The sequence below is a fragment of the Acomys russatus genome, chromosome 5 (genome assembly GCF_903995435.1).
Source record: "Acomys russatus chromosome 5, mAcoRus1.1, whole genome shotgun sequence".
NCBI classification, from domain to species: Eukaryota; Metazoa; Chordata; class Mammalia; order Rodentia; family Muridae; genus Acomys; species Acomys russatus.
Window position 1 is genome coordinate 52,498,543 of NC_067141.1, and position 27,376 is coordinate 52,525,918.

Sequence of the window (27,376 nt, forward strand, 5' to 3'; positions counted from 1 at the left end):
CACATTCGTGGCGCTTCAGCACAGAGCCTCCAGCAGCACGTCAACTATTTATTATCACATCCAGTTCTTGGTGTCCCTCTTACCAAAGAAACTAAGATCTCTCATCGGACTTCTTTTGCATGTAGTAACAACACAGTCTTGGAATCAACTGTTCGAATTAAAGCTGTTAGAATTAAAATTGAAGCTAGTTTATCATACTCCCTAATTACTCTATATAGTTAGTTTCCCTGGAGCTTTACATAATTCCCCCTTTGTTAAAAGCTTCTGTTTCTCCCTAGGGTGTTTTGAATCCAGACAGGTAAGGAAAAAAAAAAAAAAAAAAAAAAGGTGCTAGGAAACCAGTGTATTGTAATATCTGTACAGCCAAGCAGATACACTTTCATTTGAACTTAAATTTTTAACATTTTATTTATTTTTTCTTTTTCTTTTCTATCTAGATTTTTTTTTCCATCCTGGACTATTTATATTCTTTGAGTGGAGTAAAGAAGCGAAACACAACAAAAACATTTTAAAGGGCTGCATCAGTATTTCTTCCAGAAGGGTATACTCCTAACAAGACCTGATGTTGGCAGCCACACACCTGCCAACCCTGGTTATACATTCTCACTCATACTGGAGAGCGGAGGAACCTGACATGCTGCCGGGAAGCAGCGAATGGCCTGCCAGCTTTCTCCCCTCCCTGGGAAGGGCTTGTGGGCGGGGGTCATGTGCCAGCACTCAGCACTGTGATGTCCGCACATCCAGGTGCTCTGGGAAAAGCACCCCCCGACCACCCCCAGCAACAGGAAGGTTGGGAATGAAGGCCTTTCTTTTTCTGAGCTTCTTAGACACTCAGACTAAAGTCACACAAGATGGCTCCAGAGAAGAGGCAAAAGTCAGTGACGCTAACAGCATCGCCTCCTTCTCTGGATGTAACGTCATCCTTATTTTCCCCACCAAGCAGTAGCAGACACTCTACTGAGCACAACTTAGGTTTTTACCATCTAACATTTCCCGTTGGGGGTTATGTGTAAACTAGATCTCCATCTTAGATTAGGCGCTGTGAGGAAGATTCATTTACATCTGTAGAAAGCAAATGGAGGCCTTTCTCTATTGTTTTCAGATTACTCTCATCAGGCATCCCTGCCTCCCTCAACTGACCAGAACCGTGCACAAAAACAGCCTTCAATAAGCATCAACAGCTAGGGTTGCTAACTCCTGTGGAGAGATCTTAAAAGGATGCATCTAAATGCAAGGTTTGAGTAGCCTCAGAAAGCTCTTAATAGAACTGTAAATATCTCTGGTTTAATTAGCAGTCCTGGAGTTAGGTAATGGCCCGTGGCTCTCTGAGCCAGGCCTCTTGAGGTTTCTAGGCTTCGGGGGCTGCCTGCAACTATGCTGTGCACATACGCAATTTTCTTCCTCCTATACTTCATAAACCCTCAGCTGGCCTTCCTAGACACTTACTCGCAATTATTGCAATACCCATGATAACTGATTACTATTCTCCAAATGTCTAAAATGACCCAGTGCTTCAGCTTAGGTCTCAAGTCAGATACTTTAGGATTCAAATTGTCACCCTGAGAACTAAGTCCTATGGGAAAAAGAACAAAAAGGAAGAAATCCCTACATTGGCGTTGATGTCATATTTTTCTGCAAGCTCAAGGTGAGCGTTTGCTTTCTGGCTTGCTGGTAGGGGAGGAGGGGCTGCACGCCGGTTATCTGCATTTCTGAACCAGCTCTCTCAAAACGCGACAGGTCAGCCAATCCCAGCAGTAAGCTTTTACTTGACAGGTTTGTCCTGGGCTGACAGCCATTGACTAGGTGCTCAGATAAGTCACTTGGCTGAGTCTACAGTAGGTGGGGCGCGCTCAGTCAGGGGCAGTGACTGGAAGTTTGTTGCAACATCGGTAAGCCCAAGCAGCCAGCAGCAACAGGAGATACCCTTTTGCCCCGCGAGTACAGATCTAGAAGGGGTTCATTTCATTAAACGAAGGAGATGCGTCAGACCCCTCCCCGCCCCCTCCCGCCCCCCCCCCCCCCGAGCCCGGCCTCTTCTCCCACGGTTGGGAACGCGCGGTGTGGGCAGACCCAGAGTGGGAGTCTCGTATCCTATCCCGGCCTTCTGGCTCGCTTCTATGGATTGCAAGCAAAAGGGAGGAACAGCTTGGGGACTCTCCGCGTCAGCGTGCATAAACCGGCAGCGGCCAACAGCGAGGGTTGGCGGGGGCACGTGCTTGGATGTGGGTGCTTGTGTAACCAGCTCCCCAGGCGCTTGGCCCCGACAGCGCTCCTGCAACCGCTTCGTGGGTTCTATCTTTCGCTCCGACCTGAGAGGAGAGCTGGGGTCCAGCTGCTCACACGGGGTGGGGGACCATCTGATAGAGCTGAGGGGGACAAGCTCCTGCCTCAGGAGCACTCAGATTGGGGAATGGGAATTTGGAAAGTTCCCCAACTAGGACCACACGTGACCTCCTCCAGAAAGTAGTTCCGGCCAAGGCTCGCGTATCCTTCCACCTCGCGTTTGAGCCCTCCCAGGCCTGCTCGCCCCGCCCACTCGCAGGCTGCAGCTTCCGACCGTCCCATACTCCGCACCCAGGCTCAGCAACCGGGTCCTGGAACGTGCAACGGTCCGACTGGGGCAGAATCTGGCCATAGCGATCCAATTCTGCCGGGTTTTCATAGAGGCCATAAAGGGGAGGGGCGGCTTAGCCCCTTCAAGGCCGAGCTTGACTGTGATCCGGTGGGTCCACCGCTGCGGGGAGCTACCGGGCTCGCCACCGGGCGGTGGAGGGGTGCACCCTATTCACAGAGATCCACTTTGTCCACCCTGGATTGTCCTTTGGCCCCTGGAAACTCAGGGGAGACGTGAATGTACACTCCCGGCATGCACAATCATCGTGCTTGGCTGGGAGCGTTCATCTTTCGGGCAAAAGATCCCAGCTGCCTGGGAAGCGAGAGGTGGGGCAGGGAACCGGAGCCCGATGAGGTGACCCACGCGGGAGACACAATAGGGGGGGGGATGTTCTTTGTGCAAAGACTGACACCGTGAGGACACCGTGGGGGAGAGATGTGCGCTATCGAGGTAAAGACGGCCGCCGACAGATCGTAGCGATGCAGGGCAGGGAACGCAAGCCATTCCAAGAAGCCCAGGGACGGAGGCAGGAAGGGTGACCCTGGCGCTGAGGCTCTTGGGGCACTGCCCAACGGGGCCAGCCAAGTCCGACCCACCCGTGAGCACTCAGCGATCCTTCTCAGCGCACCTTTGCTTGGCCACAGCCCGCCCTACCTTTGCCCGGTCTCTCGGCGCACAGGCCGAAGCCGGCGCAGCTCCCGGAGCGAACCGCGACCACACTGGGCATGCTCCGGGCCTCTCACCGCCCCAGTCCCGCCCCGCCACGCCCCGCCCCGTCCCTCCCCCAGCTCGGCGCCGCCTCCCTCCTGCCTCTCACCTCCCCTCCGGCTTCGGAGGCGCCGGGCTCTCCCGGCGGGGCGGCGGAGGGAGGCGGGGGAAGGGGGGCGGGCTGGCCGGCGCACGGTGATGTGGCGGGACTCTTTGTGCACTGCGGCAGGATACGCGTTTTGGGCGTCGGGACGCGGCTGCGCTCAAGCTTCTCTCCTCTCGGAAGCTGCAGCCATGATGGAAGTTTGAGAGTTGAGCCGCTGTGAGGCCAGGCCCGGCGCAGGCGAGGGAGATGAGAGACGGCGGCGGCCGCGGCCCAGAGCCCCTCTCAGCGCCTGTGAGCAGCCGCGGGGGCAGCGCCCTCGGGGAGCCGGCCGGGAGGCGGCGGCAGCGGCGGCAGCGGCAGCGGCAGCGGCGGCGGGCCTCGCCTCCTCATCGTCTGTTCTAACCGGGCAGCCTCTTCTGAGCGAGCGGCTTCGGAGGGAGACGGTGGAAGCCGCGGGCTCGGGCGGGAGCCGGCGCAGGCTCGGCGGCTGCACCTCCCGCTCCTGGAGCGGGGGGGAGAAGCGGCGGCGGCGGCCGCGGCTCCGGGGAGGGGGTCGGAGTCGCCTGTCACCATTGCCAGGGCTGGGAACGCCGGAGAGTTGTTCTCTCCCCTTCTCCTGCCTCCAACACGGCGGCGGCGGCGGCGGCACGTCCAGGGACCCGGGCCGGTGTTAAGCCTCCCGTCCGCCGCCGCCGCACCCCCCCTGGCCCGGGCTCCGGAGGCCGCCGGCGGAGGCAGCCGCTGCGAGGATTATCCGTCTTCTCCCCATTCCGCTGCCTCGGCTGCCAGGCCTCTGGCTGCTGAGGAGAAGCAGGCCCAGTCGCTGCAACCATCCAGCAGCAGCAGCAGCAGCAGCAGCCGCCGCCGCAGCAGCAGCCATTACCCGGCTGCGGTCCAGGGCCAAGCGGCAGCAGAGCGAGGGGCATCAGCGACCGCCAAGTCCAGAGCCATTTCCATCCTGCAGAAGAAGCCTCGGCACCAGCAGCTTCTGCCATCTCTCTCCTCCTTTTTCTTCAGCCACAGGCTCCCAGACATGACAGCCATCATCAAAGAGATCGTTAGCAGAAACAAAAGGAGATATCAAGAGGATGGATTCGACTTAGACTTGACCTGTATCCATTTCTGCGGCTGTTCCTCTATGCTTTTCTGTCACTCTGATAACGTGGGAGTAGACGGATTCGAAAATTTTTCCGTAGTTGGGGTGACTATAACGTTTAATACTGGTCACATTTCTAGCTCGTGTGTGTTGTGTCTGTTCCAGTGTATTCAACCTAGGGAGTGTTCGGCTAGACGGAACTCATGCCTGCTTGCAAGTGTCAAAGCACGAATTGGTTTCTTGTCTAGCTCCGTGGTCTTCTTCCTAAAATCTATTGTCCGTTAATGCAGAGCGCTGTACACCGGATTAACCAGCTAGTTAGTCCAGCTTTCTAGATGAGCCAAAAAAAAAAAAAAAAAAAAAATGCTTTGAGGTTGTGCATATTTCGATTAGATCGTGACTTAGGCCCTAGATCTAGGGTGTACATCAGATTAAAATGAAAGTCCGTGCGGCACGTAGGCACATTGCCTCAGAATCTTGCAGTGATTGTTTTTAGTTTCCTGGGTTGCATCGGTAGGTTCTTCTAAAATGTGACTTGGCTGATTTGCATAACTTTATAAGCATAGTCATTTTCGGCATATATGGTGCAGATCTGAGGGTAAAAGTAGGTTTGTGTGTTTAAACTGAGGCAGTTACAACTTTGGAGCTGCATTTAGAAGTTTTGTAGTTTGAAATCAATAGGGCCAGGAAATGTGTTATTGGAGCTTTTAATAGAACTTTGTTAAATTAGACTTTCTTTCTTGATGAGAGGAGGGCTAAGATGTGAAATTTGCATTTCAGTTATATTTTACCTACATTTGGCCATACATGATAGAATGGAGACTGAATAGTTTTTGCTCCGAGATGATGATGTCCGTGTGAGTTCAAGGATATTGTGTGTGGCAAAGGATTGCAGAAGTTAAACCTCAGCTCTCACATGAAATTTAAGTATTATTAGCATGAACTAGAATTTGCTGCTCGCATTTTTTGTTTCAGGTGCTCAGACCCCAGTGACTGTCCATGGGTTTTACCTCTGATTTGTGTAGAATGTCAAGTGTAACTTAGCCAGCTAATATCCAAAAATACTGGCAAGGATGGATCACTGGCTTCAGATTGTAGGTATGCTAGCTTTCTGCATGCGGTAATTTACTGAGTCAGCTTGTTGAATAAGACAGAAACCCAAGAATTTTAACGGTGTGTAGTGCCAAGTGTCTAAAAGTTAGGCCTTTGTACTTCAAAAGTTGGTGGTTATCTTAAAGCATTTATCTTTGCAGTTTCAGGTATGGTGTGCTGGTTTTGATCAGGAAAGAGGGCCCTCCTTTTTTGCAGAGTGGGAAGTATTGGCAGAAATTGAGAGCCTTTGGAGGGGGGCGGGTGTGAGGTGTGAGAAGACACAAGGTGCTAATCTGAAGATCTATTGGGCCTTTTGTTAACGACCCAAAATTTTGTTATGTGACTTGTAGCAATGAGCAATACTTAGTTAAAATTATGTAATTGCATAATGGTTTAGAAGGTATTCTTGGTAAAATTTATTTTTTAGTAAATATTAGTAGACCTTTTCTTAAGGTAGGAGGGCAACAACTTGTCTATTCATGTCCTGCAAATAAACCATTGTGGAGAGGCTTTTTTTTTTTTTTTTCCCCTTTAGGAAAATGTTTTCATTTGGTAGAGGATTGATTGCATTAGCAGCATTTAAAATGCATAGCTACTAAAAAAAAAAAAATGCTTACTTTTGGCCGAGTTTTTGTTCTGAAATGAAGATGGAACTCACTGAAGTACTGACTTCACACAGACTAATTTTCTTTAAAGCCAAAAATACAGTTTGCAAGAACTCTTTAATTTTCAAACTTGCATGAATTGCAAAGCTTTACTCAGGATGGACTTGGCCTTTTCGAAAGGTAACTGGAGAAGATACTGAGTTGTCACTTGACTTCAAGGCAGTTTACTGTGTGAAATAGTGATAATAGTCTTGATCTAGAAGGATTATTCAGGTATTTAATTTTTTAAAAAAGGCTCACATTGAAAGAAAATCTAAAATGCCTGCTAGACAGACTTCTCTTAGCTTCCGAAGTATACTTCTGCGTTGCTCTTCCCGTTTGATTTAAGATTGTCAGGGGTGTGTAGGACTCCAAGATGATTTTGCCAAATCTGTATGTATGAGCGGTGACGTGATTGCAGTTCCTTATTTGATTTCACAGCACATGGGCTTCTGTATGTGCACCTTAGTGTGGCCGAGAACTCTACAACTATGCTTTTAGTTATGTGCATAGAAAGCAGTATCAAATATTGCATCAAATGACTAATAACACTTAATTTCTAGAGCTGTGGTTTTATTGAGCCAAATATTGCTATGAAAAAGAGTCAGTCGGGGAAAAGTCAGCAGATCCTTGCTCTTCTGAAACTTGTCCTCCCAGTAATTTTGATGAGCCAGAGGGCACGCTTGGTTCCTCATCAATGTTTTCTGTGTGTGGGGGCAGGGATTAAAAGATCACTGAAGACTTGTACTGGTCAGTGTTGGCAACGACGCTGGCCAAGTTTAATTCCTGTATGAAAGTAGTTAGTGGGATACCTTTATTTGCTAAGGAAGGGCCACCAATGATGTACTTTCTAAGAGGAAAGTTGAGGAAAATTCAGTCTTAAAGTCCTTTACAAAGTTGAATTTGTTGATTGGATTTTATTTTTGGTTTTTTGAGACAGGGTTTCTCTGTTACACAGAGCCCTGGCTGTCTTAGACTCTCTTTGTAGACCGTGCTGGGCTCGAACTTACCGACATCCGCCTGCCTCTGTGTCCCCAGTGCTGGAATTAAAGAGTGTGCCACCACGCCTGGCTGGATTTTATTCATAACACTCTGGAAAATAGGCTGAATGTGAGGCAGCAAGATTTAATGTTTTTAAAGCACATGGAAGGTTCAGGCTTCTGTTACAGTTTTTTTGTTTGGTAGATACACTTCTTTTCGAGTGCTCATCATAGGAATATTAGTACCTTATAAGGAGCATAGTGATTAATATTAGCTGTTTTGTTAAAGGCAAGTGATTGTTCAAAGTAATTATAGTTTTCTTTTTAAAAGACTTTACATCCTTTATCTTGCCTTTTTCATAGTCATTTGTGTTTCTTTCCTGAGAAACATGACTACATAATTGCAGCATAATAAGTTGCACGTTTCATTTTCCCTAAATTTACTTAAGAGTAAAGTGCGTCAAAAGGAGTAATTTTCAGTTACATATAATTCAATATAAGGAAAAGAAACTTTATTACTGCCAATTGTAAAAGTTTATACAGCAGTATATTGATGCAGACTTAGATTGCTTATAAAATATTAAAAGAAGACTAAATGATTTAAGTTAAATATGAGAACATCTAACTACGTTAATTTTAGACTTAGATTTAGAAAATGGAGATTCATTGCCTTTGACATTTTTATTTTAGTAACAGAAAGGCAGTGTATTTTAATTGTTATGTGGAACATTATATCTAATTTCTCATAACTACATAAAATAAATTCCTAATGAATTATGAAATAGCTTACCTTCTTGAAAGGAGTTCAACTCTTTTAAATGTTACAACTTGAAATTTGTCTTTATTTGCTGTTTGTCCATTTATTCATAGCTTGACAGTGTTTAACAGGTTTTTGTTTTGTTTTGTTTTGTTTTTGGCAGGGGGGGGGGGGCTTTTGAAGCAGGATTTCTCCATGTAGCCCTGGCTGTCCTGGACTCACTTTGTAGACCAGGCTGGCCTTGAACTCACAGTGATCCGCCTGCCTCTGCTTCCCACGTGCTGGAATTAAAGGTGTGCGCCACCACACCTGCCCCTGTTGAACAGTTTTTAAGCCACTTTTGAAATAGTCACTTTGATGACTTGATTTGAAAATTGTTTGTATAAGAAACCAGAAAGTTTGAACATTCATTTCAGTAACTATTCAGTTTTCAGTTTTTTATTTTGTGTCTTTGTGCCCAAAATATAGACAATGTTTTTATATTGATACTGTATATGAATTCATAGTAGCTGAAGATAACTTTAGGACAGTTTTTCACTTCCACAGGCCCGTGGGCCTATTCCATCTCACAAGTGTTTAGTTGCAGAAGGCAGTGTTAGTTATTAATAGATAGCATTTTTGTTTTTCCATTAGAAACTACTGGCTCATAAAAGAGAAGTTTTACTGCTTTGACCAGATGACTCTTGAGTTTTGTTCCCTTTTCTTCTCTCAGTAGATAAACTTGATTTTCAGAACCAGCATTGGAGAATTGGGTTTGTGGTCTACAATTAAGAAAAGTTGCCGGGCATCGTGGCACACACCTTTAATCCCAGCACTCAGGAGGCAGGGGCAGGCGGATCTCTGTGAGTTCAAGGCCAGCCTGGTCTACAAAATGAGCCCAGGACAGCCAAGAGTACATAGTGAAACCCTGTCTCGTAAAACCAAAAAAAAAAAGAAAAAAGAAAAAGAAGTTACAGGATTTGTTCCAAAGATCATAATTTAGGTAGTACATTTGTATAGTTATAAAGGGAAAGATTTCTGTAAGTATTCTGTATTTTTTGTAGTTGCTTCTGATCTGGCAGTTTTGAAATTGCTGTTGGAAATATCTGATGTTGAGTATAGATGAAATGGCTTTACATTAATGAGGATTTGCTCATCCTGTGTTGGAGGCCATGCTACTGTCACATAGCTTTCTTGGCTAGATGCTTAAAGGTTCTCTTGACGTTGAATGTATTGTGTTGGCAGAGATGAAATTAGGACCTTGGGTTTGATGCCTCACGTCATTTTCTATACTCTTCATTGGTTGCAGAAGAGGTGTTAGCAGTTTCATCTTCTAAATACTTTCTAATGGAGCAAAAAGGCTGTTTTTTCAGGGGAATGTTATTATCAGAGTAAATGTGTTTCAGGAAGGAGTTGATTTTGCCTGGGCAGTTTTAATTTTGCTCTGAATGCTTAAGGCGCTCTCTTCATTGCAGCTGTTGGTTGGCATAGGGACATTTGCGGACATCTCGACAGTACCAGACTTACACTTGTTGTAGAGTTAACTTTGGAGAGATGGGAACTTCAGTTGCACCTGCTAGCAAAAGAATGTTTGTGCTGTGTTTTTTGTATTTAGTCAAACAGTTATAATCAGAAGCCAATACTTTGAATATGAACAATAGTGACTCTAACTTATATTTGAGTTTTCTATGTGTATGTATGTATGTGAGTATAAAGTTAACAAAGTTGTATTCTAGGGAATGGATTTTCTCCTTAATGAACAGACTGCTTTAGAGGTTATCTTAAAACATGACTGATTCTTAAATCACCTTAAAATGTGGCTGGTTTTATCTATACTCTGAAGTGATACATTGTTTCATCTTAGGTTTAGGCAGACAAGGTGGACTTAGGCCAGCTAGGTGCTGTGCATCTTGGCTGTCACTTGGATGATAGCTCTGTGCTGTTTAATTTTCTCAGTATTACTTCCCCTGAAATCAGGGAAGGATAATGGTGCCCACCACAGAAGCTTATCTACCTTCAGCCAGGCCGAGGCAGGAGGCTCCCAGGAAGTCCTGCTCTAGCCTGGACTAACTGCAGCCCGCTCGCTGGAGCTCCATAGTGAGAGCCTGTCTGAACAAACAGCAAACAAATAACAGCATAATCCCCTTAGGTACCTACCTCATTGCAAATACGTAAATCTTAGCTACTACTCTTTAAAAATAATTTCCATTTATTCATATAAGAATTTTTTTCGTTTTTGTTTATGAATTTGCTGTTTGAGACCTGTTAATTTTGATTGACTCAAGCTATGGCTTTTGACTTTAAAAAGGGGGATTCTTTTAGGAACTCTTGGGTGTAATGTCTATATGTCTAATGTTGCCGATCACTCACACGGTTGCTCAGAGCAAAGTTAGTTATGCTCATCAAAGTGTTTGCTTTCAACTTTTAAGGGAAGATGAAAACTTTCAGTTTAACATAATGAATTTTAAAACTTACTTTGTGATATTGAACTTTCTTTTGTACGCAATATAGATGAGTTTAAATGATATATCAATGATAGAGATGTGACATATTTGCTCTTATGAGTTAGGTTTGCACCATGTAGCCCTGGCCTGTCTGGAACTTGTGGCCATAGGTAGCCAGTATCATGGTTATTTTTCACAAAGTATATTCCTCACCACTGATAAATGGAACTAATGTGTAACTCAGAGTTATATACACTCTTTATTAGTAAAGCTATTTTAGCATTTCCTTTTAAGTTCACCTTTATAGAGTAGCCATACAGCTCTGCTAATTTACATTTATTACAACAGACATGTATTCAATATAATCTTGAGTGATTAGTATAAGAATTTAAAGTTAGTGTTAAACCTACAGTACTGTGTCCATTTTCACATTTAGCCAAGATTTTCAGTATAACTAGAACTTTGAAATGGGAATAAAAGCTAGAGATATTTTTGTTTCACATACTCTATTTTTAAAAATTACAATCATTTATTTGAGGCAAGGAGTGGGAGCAATGAAACAGGGCCTAAGTGTGGAGGTCAGTGGACAGTTATGGGAGTTGGTTCTCCGCTCCCTCCAGGTGGCATTGGGAATGGCCTTCAGGTTGTTAGGGTAGCAGGAAGTTCCTTGAGCCATCATAGAAGCTCACACGCTGTTTCCTTATCTGGTGGAGGAAGACTAGAGAAAGCTTGCCATCCGCATGCCTGCTGTGACAGGAACATTGCTTCTTGCCTTGTGTTGGCCTTTCAGATGTGTAGTGCCCTCAGCAATGGAGCACCTTAGTTCCCAGGGGTCTTTCTACAAATTTATTTTGAAATGCAGAGTGAATGCTGCTGTAATTATTCATGACTGTGTACTCCTGTGATTTTTTTTTCCTTTCCTTTTCTTGTGCAGAGCTTTGTAACTTAGCTGTGTATTTTGTGTAACACAGGTTATAAAATCGAGTCGCATATCTTGATGTCTGACCCTGCTACCTTGTCTAACTCAGTTTCTGTGTTTTTCTTCTGTGTACCTGTACTATGGCCAGTGCACAGGTGTTGTGTCATCAGAGTCCTGCAGGATAAGTATCTTGTTTCTCTAAAAAGTTATAAAATTTTTGTAGATTTTTTTTAGGCTGAAGTAGAATAGTTTCTCCTTCCTTTTTAACTACTGATTGCAGACCTAATTTGTGTGTTTGCTTTTGAGTCTTTGAATAGGATGTAATTACTCAAGGTATGAGGGTAAGCATTCTGCTTTGAATAGTTATCTTTAAATCAGATGTATTCCTAAATGTGATTCATAAAACCAATAAACATGTTTAAAGTTAGAAGCATTTTTTTTGCCTTGAGACAAATGCAGATTTTTTTCCTTTTTTTTTTTTTTTTTCTCTTTAATGGGACTTGTTTTTGAATATTTATGTTACCCTGAATTAAATAGAAGTAAAATTTTTCTTTTAGAATGAATTTTTGGGAGATAATATGGTTGTCTTTAGATCTCTGTATTGCATTATCTCCCATCAAACAGACCTTAGTGTGTTATAGTCTGTATGTATACGTATGTGTGTGTTTATAGGCTACGTACCAATCTACATCAGTGCCGACCTTTGTTGCCCTCTGCCTTATTTCTTGAGACAGGGTCTCTCCCATTGAACCTGGAGCTTGTGGTTTGGCTAGACTGGCTGTCTTCTGCCTCTGTCCTGAGTGCTGGGTTACATGTGTCCACCGGCATTTATAACTTATACATTTACCTGACCTCAGGTTCTTGTGCTTGCATAGTAAGTGCTTTATCCACTGAACCATTTCCTCAGCCTTCTCCACACCCCCCCCCCCCGTAGGTTCATTATAGCAACAGACATATTAGTCCTAAATAGTACATTGATTTTTGTAGACGAGGCCCAGTGAATTAGAAAGGTAGCCTGCTAGGATGCAAAGAACATAGCCTGGAATTAGCCAGACCCCAAATACAGCTTAAATCCTTGCCCTAGTTTTCATCTCTCTCATGTGAGGTAAAGCTGTGACTTGTAGGTGTTTGTTGTTGTTAGAAGTACATGGTCTTTCCAGAGTACAGTGTGCTTGCTCAGGAGCATCCCTTCCTACGACATCTGAACTTCTGATCATGTCTGGGAACATTTTGATGGGCATGGTTCTAACTGAAGTGGCAGAAGCCTTGGTTGCCCTTAGTGGGTTGAGGCTGCTATGCTCTCAGACATCTGCAGGACTTGGGTGTCTCAAATGCTACAGGAAGTGTACAGTGCCTTTGCCTTTGATTGTGGACCCTTGAAGAATCTTGCTGGATGGTGGAGCTGGCCCTAACCAGGTTTTCTGACAGTTGTGGGGCCTATATTTCTATATAAGAACTAAATATATCGCTAATAAAAGCAAGATTTATTTGATGAGGTCCTGCGTCTTTTGCGGTTTTTGAGAGTTTGAATGTCTGCTAGAAAGGTTAAACTTGTTCCTAGTGAACTGTTTATCCCTGTTCAAAAGGGATCACAGGGAGGGAATGCAGGATGGGTGTACTTAAAAGGAAGCACTTAAAGTCAGGCGTGTTGCTCTAGTCTGTAATCCCAGCACTCTTGAAGCTGAGGCAGGAGGATTGTTTCATGTTTGAGGACAGCCCAGGCAACCTCATCCTTTGAGTTCTAGAGTCAAAAAAGAAGGATTCCTCCCCCCTCCCCCATTTTGCACAGCTTTCTTTTAATTGTTTAGGTACTTCCTTTGCTGCTAGTGTCTTTAATCTGTTTGTTTAACGTGTTCTTTAGTTTTAGACTTTTACTCTAAGCCTCTCTTTCCTCAGATGGGATCAAGTTAGATGTGCTGGTGTGAACTGGCAACTTTCCGACAAATAAGAACAAAAACTGTCACATTTTTCCAGATGAAGAGAATGGGGCTGACTTGACTGACATTCTCGATGCATGTTTACACTCTTTTCTTAGCCTGGCATTGAATTAAAGTGTTTTATTTCCCTAAAATAAAAACTGGAATCACGGAGAAGTTTTTCTGAATTGGGCATGTGAGTTTTGATTATTCCAGAGATGCGCAGATTCTGAGGGAGTAAAAAGGACATTGGATTTCTTGGTTTTATTTTTAGGGATCACAAGCATAGTTATGAGCATTCTAGGAATAGATTAATTGCTATGTTTTGTTTAGGTTTTTTTTTTTTTTTTCCTGTGTAGTTTTACAATTTCATTTGCTGTTCATTTTACACAGAGAGTTTTGGCTTTTAAGTTAAGGGGCAGTGTTTAGGTATACTGAAATCAACACGACTTGTTACAATAGCCTCATAGTCCCCAAGAAAAACAGAATGTATTCATTGCTGTAACCAATTGAGTAGATTTACAGTGATTGGGTCTGAATTAAAGACTCGTTTGTTAAAGAAATTTGCTTTTATATTACTGAGAGAAAAATCACCTAGTGTTTTTGTTGGTGGATTTTTGTTTTGTTTTGTTTTTAGCTTCATGGTGAACTTAGAGGTGTCTATAGTGCTTCATAATTGAAATTGTCAAAAATATGTATTTACCTATACATTAAGATTTCTCCACCTTTTTCTTACTGTTTTCCTTATAGTGGACTTAAGTAACAAATAGGGAAAATTTTTATGATACAGATTTTTAAAAAAATCAAAATCCAGTAGAAAAAAAAGTATTACAGTCTTGAAATGCCTCCACCCAAAATTACTTCTAGGAAATATATTGCACATTTAATACTTAATGTTTTTATTACTTAAGTGAGGTAATACACATGCATATATATTATGTATAATATAAGTTATATATATGAGACAGTTTCTACTTCCCTAGCCCATTCTGGCCTGAAACTCATTACATGTATCCTATTTTTCCAGCCTCTCAAGGGCTGTGATTACAGGCTTGTATTATTATTCCAGGCCAGAAATACATCTGATACGCTAATTTCATTTATTTTGGAATATTTTGCTGTGTTGAAATTAAAGTGTAATAGAAGCAATTTGAATAATTAAGCTATTTTCACACTAGAGTGGGCATAGCTTTTGCTGCTGTCCTTTGGAATCCAGGATCCTTGGCTTGTCATGTTGTTATATTGCATATTTTGAATAATGTGACTTTTATTTGCATAGTTGGCCCATGTAATTGTTGCACTATTGATTAATGTTTGCTGTGCATTTATGCTGATAACCAGTAGTAGTGATTAGTGAAAAGTCTGCATTTAGCAGTTTGTCAGATTTTATTTTTAAGGCAGATGCTAAAAAAACTTTATATCAGCTGATCAATAATTCTTTATTAATAAGTTATATTAATTGATATAATTTGAATAAAATATTTAAAGCAAAATGATAGAAACAGTTTTATTACTTTATAAACAGTTACTACCAGGTGTGCTTGCATGGCCTGTAGTCTTAGCGACTATGAGGTGTCTTCAGAGATCTCAGAAATTGAGTCACCCTTGGCTACATAGTGAGTTGAAGCCCAGCTTGGGCCACGGAGACCCTATCTTAGAAAACTTAGAAGCCAAGTGCAGACAAAAACCAAAATTTGCAAATAAAATGAAACTTGAACTTGACATTTTCATCTAGGCATAAGGTTGCTGTCTTACATTCTAATAAAAGTTAGTGGTGGCAAAAATATTTTGTTAGTGTTTTTTGTTTGTCTGTTTTTCTTTTTTTTTTTTTTTTTTGTTTTTTTCGAGACAGGGTCTCTCTGTGTAGCCTTGGCCATCCTGGACTCACTTTGTAGACCAGGTTGGCCCTCGAACTCACAGCGATCCGCCTGCCTCTGCCTCCCAAGTGCTGGGATTAAAGGCGTGTGCCACCACGCCCGGCTGTTTGTCTGTTTTTCAAGACAGGGTTTCTCTGTCTAGCCTTGACTGTCCTGGACTCTTGAACTCACAGCAATCCACCTGCCTCTACCTCCTGAGTGTTGGGATTAAAGGCATGTGCCACCATGCTTAGCCTATGTTAGCGTTTTCATGTTGCCGTTTTAGGTTGGAAGGCATAGCCTGGTGTTTTGAGTGGTTTGTAGGAAATTTGCTTGAGATAACAGTATACTAAAAAGTGTGATGCATTCACTAGACTATTTCCAGATTGTAGTCACATTGTGTATGTGAAGGTGCAAGTTGTTTACCACTGTAAAGGTCACAAGTTGTGGTCATTGTGTGGTGTCCAGGACCCCGGGCTTGCATCTGTTCTTCAAATGTAGGAAGAAGTTAAGAGAAGTTAGTGGTAGTCAGTGGTTTTGACACCTTTGTTCTTGGAATCATCTAATTACAAGTTTTTAAGAACAAAGATTAAGTTTTAGGCCTTCCTAAAAATGAACTGAAGGTGTGCTGTCGGTTACGCTCTTCTACTAACCCACTCGGCTGCATAGGGGCCAAAGGCGCTGCCACGGCTCTGGTCATTTCCTGTACCGGAGCAGATGGAGTTTCAGTAGAAGACAATAAGTTAGACAAAATTTCGGGAATTTCAAATTACGCTTTCTAGCGTTATATAAGAATTGATAGTAGAAAACTCAGTGAGGGAACCGATTTAATAAGCAACTTTAAATGTTTGCTTCAAGTATTTTTCCCCCTCTACAACTTAATTTCCATCTGTATGTAAAAGATCATCCTCACTTAAACATTTTGTTTTGCATTAACACTAGTTGTTTCTAAATGCTTTCACCTCCATGAACTTGATGTTTGCTGCGCTGTGTAGACGTCTTTAATACGTCTTGATGTGGCCTAATAGAACCTGATGCATTTTAGTTTTGTTTGTTTGAGACAGGGTCTCTCTGTGTAGCCCTGGCTGTCCTGACCTCGCTTTATAGACCATGCTGGCCTCGAACTCACAGCGATCCGCTTGCCTCTACCTCCTGAGTGCTGGGATTAAAGGCGTGTGCCACCATGCCCTGCACATTTTGGTTTTTTTATTACATGAATTTATCTTTCCTTTCTTTCTTTCTCTTTCTCTTTCTTTCTAGACAGGGTTTCTCTGTGTAGTAGCCTTGGTTGGCTGTCCTGAACTTGCTTTGTAGAACAGGCTGGCCTCGAACTCACAGAGATCCACCTATGTCTGCCTCCCAAGTGCTGGGATTAAGGTGTGGGCCACTGCACCCAGTTTATCTTTATTTTATTTTCTCGAGTAGGGTTTTCTTTTTTTTTTTTTTTTGTTTTTTGTTTTTTTATGAGCCAAGTGATTATTATAATAAAAACATAATGCTTTAAGTTTAGATAATTGAATTTCTATTCCGAAACCCATCTTTGTGCCTGTGGCCTATAGTTTTTGAAGCCTCTTGTTGGTTAGTGGTTTTGAGGAAGATTTTGCTAGTTCAGTTTCTGGATGTTGACTAGAGTGACTTTTACTTTGGTCAATACTGAACTAACGTTTGGACCTTTTTGCATAGGAAGCCAGTGTGTACATAAGCAATCCTTCCTATGTTAAGTGCAGCTTTTACCCAAATATTGAAAGTTTAGAAATTATTACCTATTCTGCATGCTTAGTATTTGGATAATGTGGAGTTCCTGTCTGATTATTTTTATTTTTATTCGTTTCGTTTGACTGGTCTTTTTACCTTTTGTGTATTAAGCTTTCCCTCTGTATCTCACTCTTCTTTCTTTCTGTTAGGGCTTCCCTGTGTAGTCCCAGTTGGCCTGAAAGTCACAAGACCCCTACTGCTTCTGCCTCCTGGCATGAAGGGTGCATGCTACCACACCTTGGCCAAACTTTATGTCTCATCTCTTATCAGTTGAAAAGATTGACTTTCAAAAAAAAAAAAAAAAAAGAAAAGATTGACTTTCTTCAGTTTTTTTAATTTTTAATTTTAGTTTAACTATTACTATGTTTTTCAAATATGTTCTTTGAACATACAGATTATAGATTACAAAGCTGCTTTCTCCCACAGAGGCAGTAATTATTTTCTTAGAAAAATTGTACTCCTCCAGTAAATTACTTAAAAAGTAAAGCATGTTTATCTATTTTAACATGCACCAAAGACTTGTTCTTTTTTTTCTTTTGTAGGTTGTTTATGTATTTTATGTGTGTTAGTGCTCTGTTTACATGTATGCCTATATGACAGAAGAAGATAGCAGATCTGATGGAATTGAACTCAGATCTCTGGAAGAGCAGCCAGGGCTCTTAATCGCTGAGTTATCTCTCCAGCCCCCAAAGACTTTTCTATCTGTCAATACAGTTAAAATGTTAATAGAAAAATTTCATGTTCTAAAATGAATTTTGACTAGCGTGGTGATGCACACTTTTAATCCCAGCACTCAAGGGGTGGATTGCTGTGAGTTCAAGGCCAGCCTAGTCTACAAAGAGTCCAGGACAGCCAAGGCTACACAGAGAAACCCTGCTTTGAAAAACCAAACAACCAATATACATAATTTCAGACTTGGGGAATAATTTATAATTCATAGATATAAAGTTGATTATAGTGATTTAAATGTCTTCGGTGGGACTAGGAATCATTTAACAATATTAAAATAACACAATTATAAAATCAGTATAATTTTCTTTACTATAGTCATGAGTGACAGTATGTCTTCATGATTTAGAATCTACATATTACTTGCAGTTTATGCTATTTTTTTTTTCTACAGTCCAAGACAGTTCATTGGGGCAAACTTATTTACACTACTTGGAAAAGAAATTAAATCATTTCCAGATGATTTCTAAGCTGGTAGTCTAGGGTAAAGAAACTTGATTTATTTCATGTATTAAAGTCATATGTAACATGAACTAATTCAGTCTACGTGTTTGTAGTTTTTCTGTTTTAAATAGTTTCAAAGGCTTTATTTTGAAAGGCAAATTTTGATTGCTAAAAGCAAATGTAAATAATTTGCCATTTTGGCTAAATTAATAAGGAAAGATCCATTGTTAGAGACACATTCATTTTAGGACCTGTGGAGTGGGCCCTGAGTCTCTGTAAGTCAGTGCTGAAAATGCAGAGTCAGTGCAGGTGAGTGCTTTGGATCCACCCCCAAGATGGAGCTACTGCCAAGTGAACTGGCACTAAATATGACAGGGCCTTTGTTCTCTGGTTACTGTACATCCTTCAGTGTCTTTACGTCTCATCTGTTGGAATGTAATGTGTTTTGCATGATGATTATAAAGTAGCTAAAACTGTGTGTGTGTGTATGTGTGTGGAGAGAGAGAGAGAGAGAGAGAGAGAGAGAGAGAGAGAGAAGCCTATTGCATGAATAACTTAGAAATTTAACATCAAATATAAGATTAGAACATTAAAGATAACCCATATGAATTATGTTAATGCTGGGTCAATTACAGCCCTAACTTTTATAATCTTTTGTATGCAACAGTATGATATTGATATAAACAGTTTGGAGTTTGTATTTGGCTTAGTTCTCATAAAACTGCTTACAAGTATGCCTAGTACATGTTGGGCTTGTGTGTTTTTGACAGCTGTTAGAGACGTTATATTCGTATTTTGTTTGATTTGTCAGTAGTGGTCAATTGTAGATGATTTTTAGTGGCAAGAAAACCAAAGGAACAGCATTGTGCACGGATAGGTATACGTGTCTGTACACTTGTATGTATTTTAACTGCAGTGGAGTTCTGAAACAGGAAACACTTTTTCATATTCTTCCAGAGACCTAGGAAGAAGAAGCTAATTGTTTTGTAAGTTCATTAGAACTAGGTGGTTGGGCAGCTTAAAGTTTTAGAGGCTCACATGTAGGCTTGACCAGTTGAGGTACATCATTTCATGGTTAACCTCTATGAAGAAAAACATGGTGGAAAAAATAGCAGCGATGACTAGTAAGTCTTCAGAAAGTGCACCCAGTAAACCTTACTTTGAGTTTCAGAGTTGCTGATTTTATAAGGGGCTTGAGAAGTTAAACTTGAGAAGTTGAAATTCAGAATACTTTATTCATTTAAAAAATGAAAGTTTTTTCCATTGAGTTTATACTTAATCTATATGCATATAGGACTTGGATTTTCAAAAGGATTCTTTCTTAAAAATGGTTTTCAGATTCATTATTTTTATGTACATTTGGAGTTTGGCCTACATATATGCCTGTGTAAGGGAGTTGGAGTCACTGGAACCCAAGTACAGACAGTTGCAAGCTGCCACTAGGAATTGAACCTGGGTCTTCATCCCTCTAGCCCCAAAAGGATTCTTGTTTTTGGAGACAGGGTTTCTCTGTGTGGCTTTGGCTATCCTGGACTCACTCTGTAGACCAGGCTGGCCTCAAACTCAGATCGGTCTGCCTCTGCCTTCCTGAGTGCTGGGTTCACAGGTGTGCGCTACCAGGTCCAGTTCTGAAGGGATTCTTTTTTGTTTGTTTGTTTGATTTTTTTTTTTTTTTTTTTTTTTTTTTTTTTTGAGACAAGGTCTCTCTGTGTAGCCTTGGCTGTCCTGGAGTCACTTTGTAGACCAGGCTGGCCAAATGCTGGGATTAAAGGCACTCACCATCACCGCCTGGCTTGTTTGTTTTGAGGCAGGGTTTCTCTGTGTAGTTAGTCCTGGCTGTCCTGAAAATTACTCTACACCAGGGCAGTCTCAAACTGCTGAGCGCTGGGATTAAAGCACTCCAGCAACCGCCCAGTTAAAGCCCCATTTAGTCCTCTCCTTCCATCCATCCATCCATCCATCCTTCCATCCTTCCTTCGTTTGTTCCTTCCTTCCCTTCCTCCCTTCCTCTCTCCTTTGTACCCTCCACAGTGGCTTAGAGATTGATTACTGAGTTATAAGTGGAATGCAAATGTAACCAGAATATACGGGCAGAGATCTTTAGTGGTTGTTTTAAAGGAGGCAACTTGGTTTAGTTGATGTGGAAAGTCTTATATGTAATCATGAGATGAGAGAGAATTGATGGAGCCCCAGAATGAGAGCAGGAAAGATGAGCAAGGTTCATTGAGATGTAGATTTTTAGTTAATTGGAAACAAATTCTTCCTGGGGATAGAGGTTTGTTTTGTTTTGTCACGTGGTGTATAACACATTTGAAACTAATGGACATGCTAAGTATATTTCTTATTATATTTCTGTTACATATACATTTGTTATTACACATAAATAAAATAAACTACATACAGCAGGGAGAACCATGAAACAATCAGGAATTATATAAGTGTCACATTCATAGTGATTTGGCTACTTATATTTGGCAAACTTGAAGAAAACATCTTTCCTGTCTTGGTGAGTCATTTTAAAATTCTGAATGAAAATCAATATTTATCATATCTCATCTCATAAGTTAAAAGGACATGCTAAGTATTAATTACATTGACTAGAAGAAAGCAATTAAGCTTCAACCTCAATCAAGTATTATGACGTTACAGGTGGCAGGGGCTGGAAGTTACCGTCTCCGGCTCAATCACTGTGTAGGGTAGAAATTGGGAGTCTAAGGATGTGGAGTAGCTTGTCCAGGTTGCACACGCTCAAGGAGCAGCCTGCTCTGTCTTCCTGAGCATCACTGTGTTTCCTTCTTTCTTACTGCTCTAGTCATTGTTAACCAGGAAACATTACAAGTTGTGTTGTTATATCCTTTCAGCTTGATTCAGGGGTGTGTGTGTGTGTGTGTGTGTGTGTGTGTGTGTTCACCCTGTCAATAGCTGTATGATTTACAAATTATGTTGTTTTTTATTTTGTTATATGCCTTTATCTTAGGCTCTTATTTTACTTACTGTTTAGTTTTGTGCTTTGGAGAGAGTTTCTCACTATAATCTAGGCTCATCTGAAAATTGTTCCATGTCCACGGATGGCCTCTGATTTGAACACTTTTTGAGTCCTGGGATTATAGGCTTATATTATGCCCAGCTTTAGGTTTATTTTCAAGGTATTAAATAGAGAATTTGTAACAGTATTTGTTGAGAAGCTGTTTAGGACGGACTTTTTAGAGTGCTGTGTTTACCAGTAGTTCTCAATGGTACATAGTAAGTTGCAGACTAATAACATTTGACAGCATTTTATAATTATATCTATAGGAGGGGAAGCTAATGTTTTCAAATGCATACATATTTGTATCGTTGCATATTTTAGGTATTTCCTTAACTTAATAATTCAGATATTTATCCAAATATTATTGCTATGGGATTTCCTGCAGAAAGACTTGAAGGTGTATACAGGAACAATATTGATGACGTAGTAAGGTAAGAGCTCCAGATTTTCTATTTCATATTAATAAATTATATTGACGTGTTTTATTTAGAAAAGATTTGTAAAAGAGAACAGTGAACAGTCCTTACATTATGATGTAGACTTTGTTTTGTTATGGTAGTACTCTGAAAGTTAAAGCACCTGACAGCTCTCAGTAGGACGCAATTCACTGGATGAGAACTGACTTTATATATAATCATGTATTCATGTGGTATGGGTTTTTTTGTGTTCCATAAGATGCCTCTTACCAGGTCAGTGCCTGACTTCTAGTACATTACAAGTTTTTCATGTACATTGTACATTGTATGGGTAAGGCCTTATGTAGGGCTATTTAGTTACTCACACTAAGGTGTGGGGAACTGATAGGCTTTTATGTAGAACTTTATACCTGTAGTGGTGTTTGATACAGTGGCTATAGAGGGGAATTGTTGGACATAAAAGACTAAATTAAGAGTTATACTTTTACATAATTTCTAAGTATAATTATCATTAGTTCAGCAAAGTGTTTCTGAAGGCCCACTTAAAAATACATTAGTGCGTGGTGGCACACACCTTTAATCCCAGCAGAGGCAGGTGGATCTCTGTGAGTTCGAGGCCAGCCTGGTCTACAAAGTGAGTCCAGGACAGCCAGGGCTACACAGAGAAACCCTGTCTTGAAAAACCAAACCAAACCAAACAAAACAAAACAAAATGTTATGACCTAATAATATATGAAATTGCGTATTGGCAAATTAATCTTACTATATTTTCTAATTTCAGAATAAAAATGTATTTTGTTCAAGTAAACGAACATTTCATTTTTGGTCTAAACTATAATAGTACTTTAATTAATAATTTATTAATACTGGGTCTTGTATGTTTGGCATGTTGGTTTCCACATACTTTAATGGATTGAAAAGTTAAAAGTCCTATTTCCTTTGTACTCATAAGAGTATCTTTCCTGGACTGGAGAGATGGCTCAGTGGTTAAGAGCACTGTCTGCTATTCCAGTAGTTCTGAGTTCAATTCCCAGAAACCACATGGTGGCTCACAACCATCTATACCCTCTAAAGCCTTCTTCCGGTGTACAGGTGTACATGCAGACAGAGCACTCACATACATAAAATAAATAAATATAATATTTTTTAAGAAAGGAGTATCTTTCCTGGGACTTTAACTACTTTGTGATTAGGCAGATTTAAATAGGTGAGAAAGCACATTGTAACTTACAAAGAATTATGCAGACATAGAATGCTTTTGTAGTATGTATGATTTTATACCTTTATATGAGCTAGTTATCAGCTTTCCAAGTGGCTAATTTTTACTGTATTAAGTTGTGCTCATTGAGATATTTATTACAGTATTACTTATGTTTTGTTCAGGTTTAAGTTTCACTATCTATAAAATCTATCAGAACAACCCCCAAACTCCTGTACTGCTTTGTGGTTTCCATTAAACTTTAGTTTATGCTGTCAGAGCGAAATGCATTTGCTTTCTCATAGTTAGATAGAACACCGTGGAAGGCAGGTCCCAGGAGCAGCAGCTTGATAGTCAGTGATGATGGAGAGAAAATAAAATAGGCCACAGAAAAAAAGAGTAATGGAGGAAATTTTTGAATTGTGAGTTGCAGAATATGGCAAATGAGCAGTCTGGCCAGATAGGGCTCACCAGATAATGCATTGTAATGCCTCATAAGATGTGCTTATTTCCCATCTTCTTTTTTTTGGTTTTTCGAGACAGGGTTTCTCTGTGTAGCTCTGGCTGTCCTGGACTCCTTTTGTAGACCAAGTTGGCCTCGAACTCACAGCGATCTGCCTGCCTCTGCCTCCCGAGTGCTGGGATTAAAGGCGTGCGCCACCACGCCCGGCTTTATTTCCCGTCAATTTTGTATTTAACCAAGCCAAGTTAGTACTTCTACTGTATTGAAAAAGAGTGCAACTACTTTGAGCAGAGGGGAACTTTTCTGGTCATGTAAGAAAAGATACATGGTCTGGTTATTTATCTTGTTTGTTTGTTTTAAAATGAGTTGTTAGATGTTTTTCTTAAAATTTCTTACCTGGATTATTTGGCTAGTTCTTTTAGCCTCTTACTGTAATGTTTTTAGCATAACATAATGGAGAATTAGCTGACTATAAAACTGCACCTTGTTAGTTTTTTGTTGTTGCTGTTTGTTAACATAAAAGACTAATAAGGCATGGATAACTTCTGTTTACCAGTCCCCGCCCTCTTCTATAATAAAGGAATAAAGGATGAATAGTGACTAGAAAAGAAGGTATGCTTCTTCCTACAAACTAAAATGACTATAATTTATTTATTTAGTTATTATTTTTTGAGCTAGGGTTTCAGTTATATAGCCTGTGTAGTGACCAGGCTGTCTTGAACTCACAGGCATCTGTCTGCCTCTGCCTCTGCCTCTGATGCTGGGATTAAAGGCATTGCTATCACATCAGCCCTTACAGATAATTCTTTTTTTTTTTTTTTTTAAAGATTTATTTATTTATTATTATGTATACAGTGCTCTGCCTGCATGTACATCTGCAGGCAGAGGAGGACATCAGATCACATTACAGATGGTTGTAAGCCAACATGTGGTTGCTGGGAATTGAACTCATGACCTCTGGAAGAGCAGACAGTGTTCTTAACTGCTGAGCCATCTCTCCCGCCCGATAATTCTTAATTAAAACACCCTTTAGTATTGACTTCACCAAAGAACATTTGTGTCCAATATCTAAATAACTGATTACTCAATTTGTTCACACTCTATTGGTGATATTAGTAATAATCAATAGTGATTCTTTTTCCTTTAAAGTTGATAGCATCTCAGAAGAAATATTTTCATTTTCATATCACCAAATATACTGGAAGAAACAGGTAGTGTAAGAGAGGTTTAGTTTGCCTCATGGTTTCAGAGGGATTTCAGTCTGTCATGGGAGAGAAGGCAGGGCAGAGTCACTCCATCCCTCCAGTCATGGCATCATGAGCTTGTGGCAGGTTCATGGTGGAGTGAGTGAGTGGCAGTCACTCTTCATGGTAGTGGAAGGAAGCAGATTTCACTTCCAGAAGGTTCCACAGCAGGGGTGGGAGATGGATTTCAGACTGAAACTATAATTTTTTTTTTAACTAATAAAATTTTTTTGCAGTTGAACTTTCTTTGCTTTGCCTTGATTTCCTCCCAAACAAGAAATATTGTATTGTATTGTATTGTATTGTATGAAACTCAATTACCTGGAGTGGAATAAACTTAAATTGCAGATATCTTCATGCTTAAATTGTCTTGTGAGTAAAGGTTAGGAAATGTGTGTTATGGCAATATAAAATTTCGTATTTTGAGAAACAAAATTTGAGACAAATATTTCACTTCTCCATGGGAGGTCAGGGATTAATATAAACAGTGAAAATGCTTGCTTGCTTTTTTGTTGTTGTTTTGAGGCAGGGTTTCTCTGTGTAGCTTTGGTTGTCCTGAACTCACTTTATAGTGCATGTTGGCCTCACACTCAGATCTGCCTGCCTCTGCCCCACCTAGTGCTGTGATTACAAGTGTGTGCCACTACACCTGGTGGAACTTTGCTTCCTTTTTTTTTTTAACTTTTTAAATTATAATTTGTTCACATTACATCCTGGTTATAATCTCCTTTTTCTTTTTCTTTCTTTCTTGCTTTTTTTGTTTGCTTGTTTTGTTTTGTTTGTTTTTTTCCAAGACAGAGTTTCTCTGTGTAGCCTTGGCTGTCCTGGACTTGCTTTGTAGACCAGGCTGACCTTGAATTCACAGCGATCCGTCTGCCTCTGTCTCTCGAGTGCTGGCATTAAAGGTGTGTGCCACCTTGCCTGGCTAAACTTTGCTTTCCTAATTGGAGACGTTTTGCTTAATGTAAGGACTGAGTGCTGCAGGAGGGAGTAAAGAGCACTTCCACAATAGTTTTTTTCCCCTCCTTCCTCTTAACTGCTTCCATTTTTTTCCTTATTTTTTGCCACTAAGAAAGGGTAATACAAAACCAGTTTGTTCTGATAGTCTATTACTCTTTAATTTGTGATTTTGTTCTTATTTTTTTCAAGACAGGTTTTTTCTGTGCAGCCCTGACTGTCCTGAACTCACTCTGTAGACCAGGCTGGCTTCTAACTCAGAGATTAGAGACATCAGCCCAGCTTGATATGTGTGTGCTTTTGTGTTGTCCCTTAGGCTAATATGAAAGTTCTCTGACTCTGAACTGTCTTTAACAGACTGTTGCAGAGTGTGTTGAAGGAGTTTATGTTATTATCTGCTGTGCCGTAATGAATTGGGAAAATGTAGATGTAGCGGAGGCAAGCTGCCTTCCACCAGTATGCCTTTCCCCGCCTTTTATGTTTTCTCTATCTTCTCTTGGTTTTCTTTCATAGTTTGCCTCATCTTCCTAGACAGTGTTTCATGGAACTCAATTTGGGAAATGTTGAAAATGAAAGAGTTATGTGTACAGTTTTTTTCTCTTTGTATGGATCTGTGGCAATTTATTGTAAAGCTTATGATGAGGACAGTTTTATACATTTGGTATGTTTTGAGGTGGAGGCATGCCATGTGACCCGGCCTGACTTCTGTATAATCCAAGCTGGTTTTGAACCCATTGTCCTACGCTTCCACCTATGCTGCTAGCATTATGAGCATGTCCACCAAGCCCAGTTTGCCCATTTTTTTTCATAAGGAAACAATTATGACATGATGATTTAATAAATGATCTATCACTGTCTTGTACACTTAGCTTCCTTACCCAAGTATGACCTGTTACAGAGTCTAGAGTCTATTATTTCTTGGCTGCTAGCATTATATTTTCTTTCTGAAGAAACGTCACAAATGTTCAATTCTTAATTACATGTACATACCTCAATCAAACTTAATTGTATGTTGATTTTCTTTTTTTCTCATTTTATACATATATATTATTAATTTATTCATATTACATCTCAATTGTTATTCCATCCCTTGTATCCTCCCATTCCTCCCTCCCTCCCATTTTTCCCCCTACTCCTCTCCCCTATGACTGTGACTGAGGGGGACTTCCTCCCCCTGTATATGCTCATAGGGTATCAAGTCTCTTCTTGGTTGTATGTTGATTTTCAATAAGAAAGTGTTTGTTATTATAACATCATTGACGACCAATTTAAAAAAGCTAGAAACAGATTATTCAGAGACCCATTCAAATAAGTACTGTTTTTCCATGCTAACATTTCTTGCCCCTTATTTTTCCTGCCTCTTTTCCACTTTAAAAATATTAAAGTGAGTTCACATAACAATCACTGTTTTTGAACTGTAATTTGAGTGATATTTAGTATTTTCACAGTACAGCCAGAGGCGGTACAGTTACCACCAACACCAGATTCCAGAACATTGTTATCACTCCTGAAGAAAGCCTCATCTCTGTTGGCCACCTTTGACTTCTGCTGCCCATAGTCCTTGTTCACAGGGAGATTTAGTGTATTACACAGTAATAATATTATGGGTACAAGCTAGCTGTACTATTTAAGAGTGGATACTATTTTCTGTACATGTACTTACTTGCTATTTGTGTGTTAACCTATTGTATAACCACTTTGCACATACCATCTTACTGTTTGTAGAGTGAATTTAATCCCTGTTTCACTTTTATAAGTGACTTAAAAAAATTAAAATCTTTAATTGCCACATCTCAGAAGTAGTGAGAGGCTGAAAGTACACGTCTATGATTTCAAAGTTAATTTTTTTCTTACTGTTGGTTATTGTGTTTGAGACAGAGTCTCACTATGTAGCTAAGGCCAGTTTTAAACTCAAGATCCTCTTGACTCTGTCCACATTCTTAGTGCTGGGTGTATAATCAAATGCGAATCTGCCCAGCAAAAGTTCAAATCTTTTTTTTTTTTTTTTTTTACTTGGGCTAGGGGTGGAGG

The 27,376-nt window shown here is 40.7% G+C and overlaps 2 protein-coding genes across 2 annotated transcripts in view; one reads left to right on the forward strand and one right to left on the reverse strand.

Moving 5' to 3' along the window:
• Positions 1-2,042: 2,042 nt before the first annotated feature.
• Positions 2,043-2,771, reverse strand: Klln (killin, p53 regulated DNA replication inhibitor). The gene is given in 3 exon segments (XM_051147127.1): positions 2,043-2,357; positions 2,399-2,498; positions 2,500-2,771. Coding segments are annotated over 3 exon segments (408 nt in total). The 5' UTR covers positions 2,566-2,771; the 3' UTR covers positions 2,043-2,115.
• A 322-nt stretch (positions 2,772-3,093) lies between these two features.
• Pten (phosphatase and tensin homolog) overlaps positions 3,094-27,376 on the forward strand; it is a 64,640-nt gene continuing 40,357 nt past the window's right edge. The window contains exons 1-4 of the mRNA XM_051146944.1: positions 3,094-3,149; positions 3,294-3,625; positions 3,728-4,540; positions 21,414-21,498. Of these exons, the coding sequence (XP_051002901.1) occupies positions 3,094-3,149; positions 3,294-3,625; positions 3,728-4,540; positions 21,414-21,498 (1,286 nt within the window). The remainder of the gene's footprint in view (positions 3,150-3,293; positions 3,626-3,727; positions 4,541-21,413; positions 21,499-27,376) is intronic.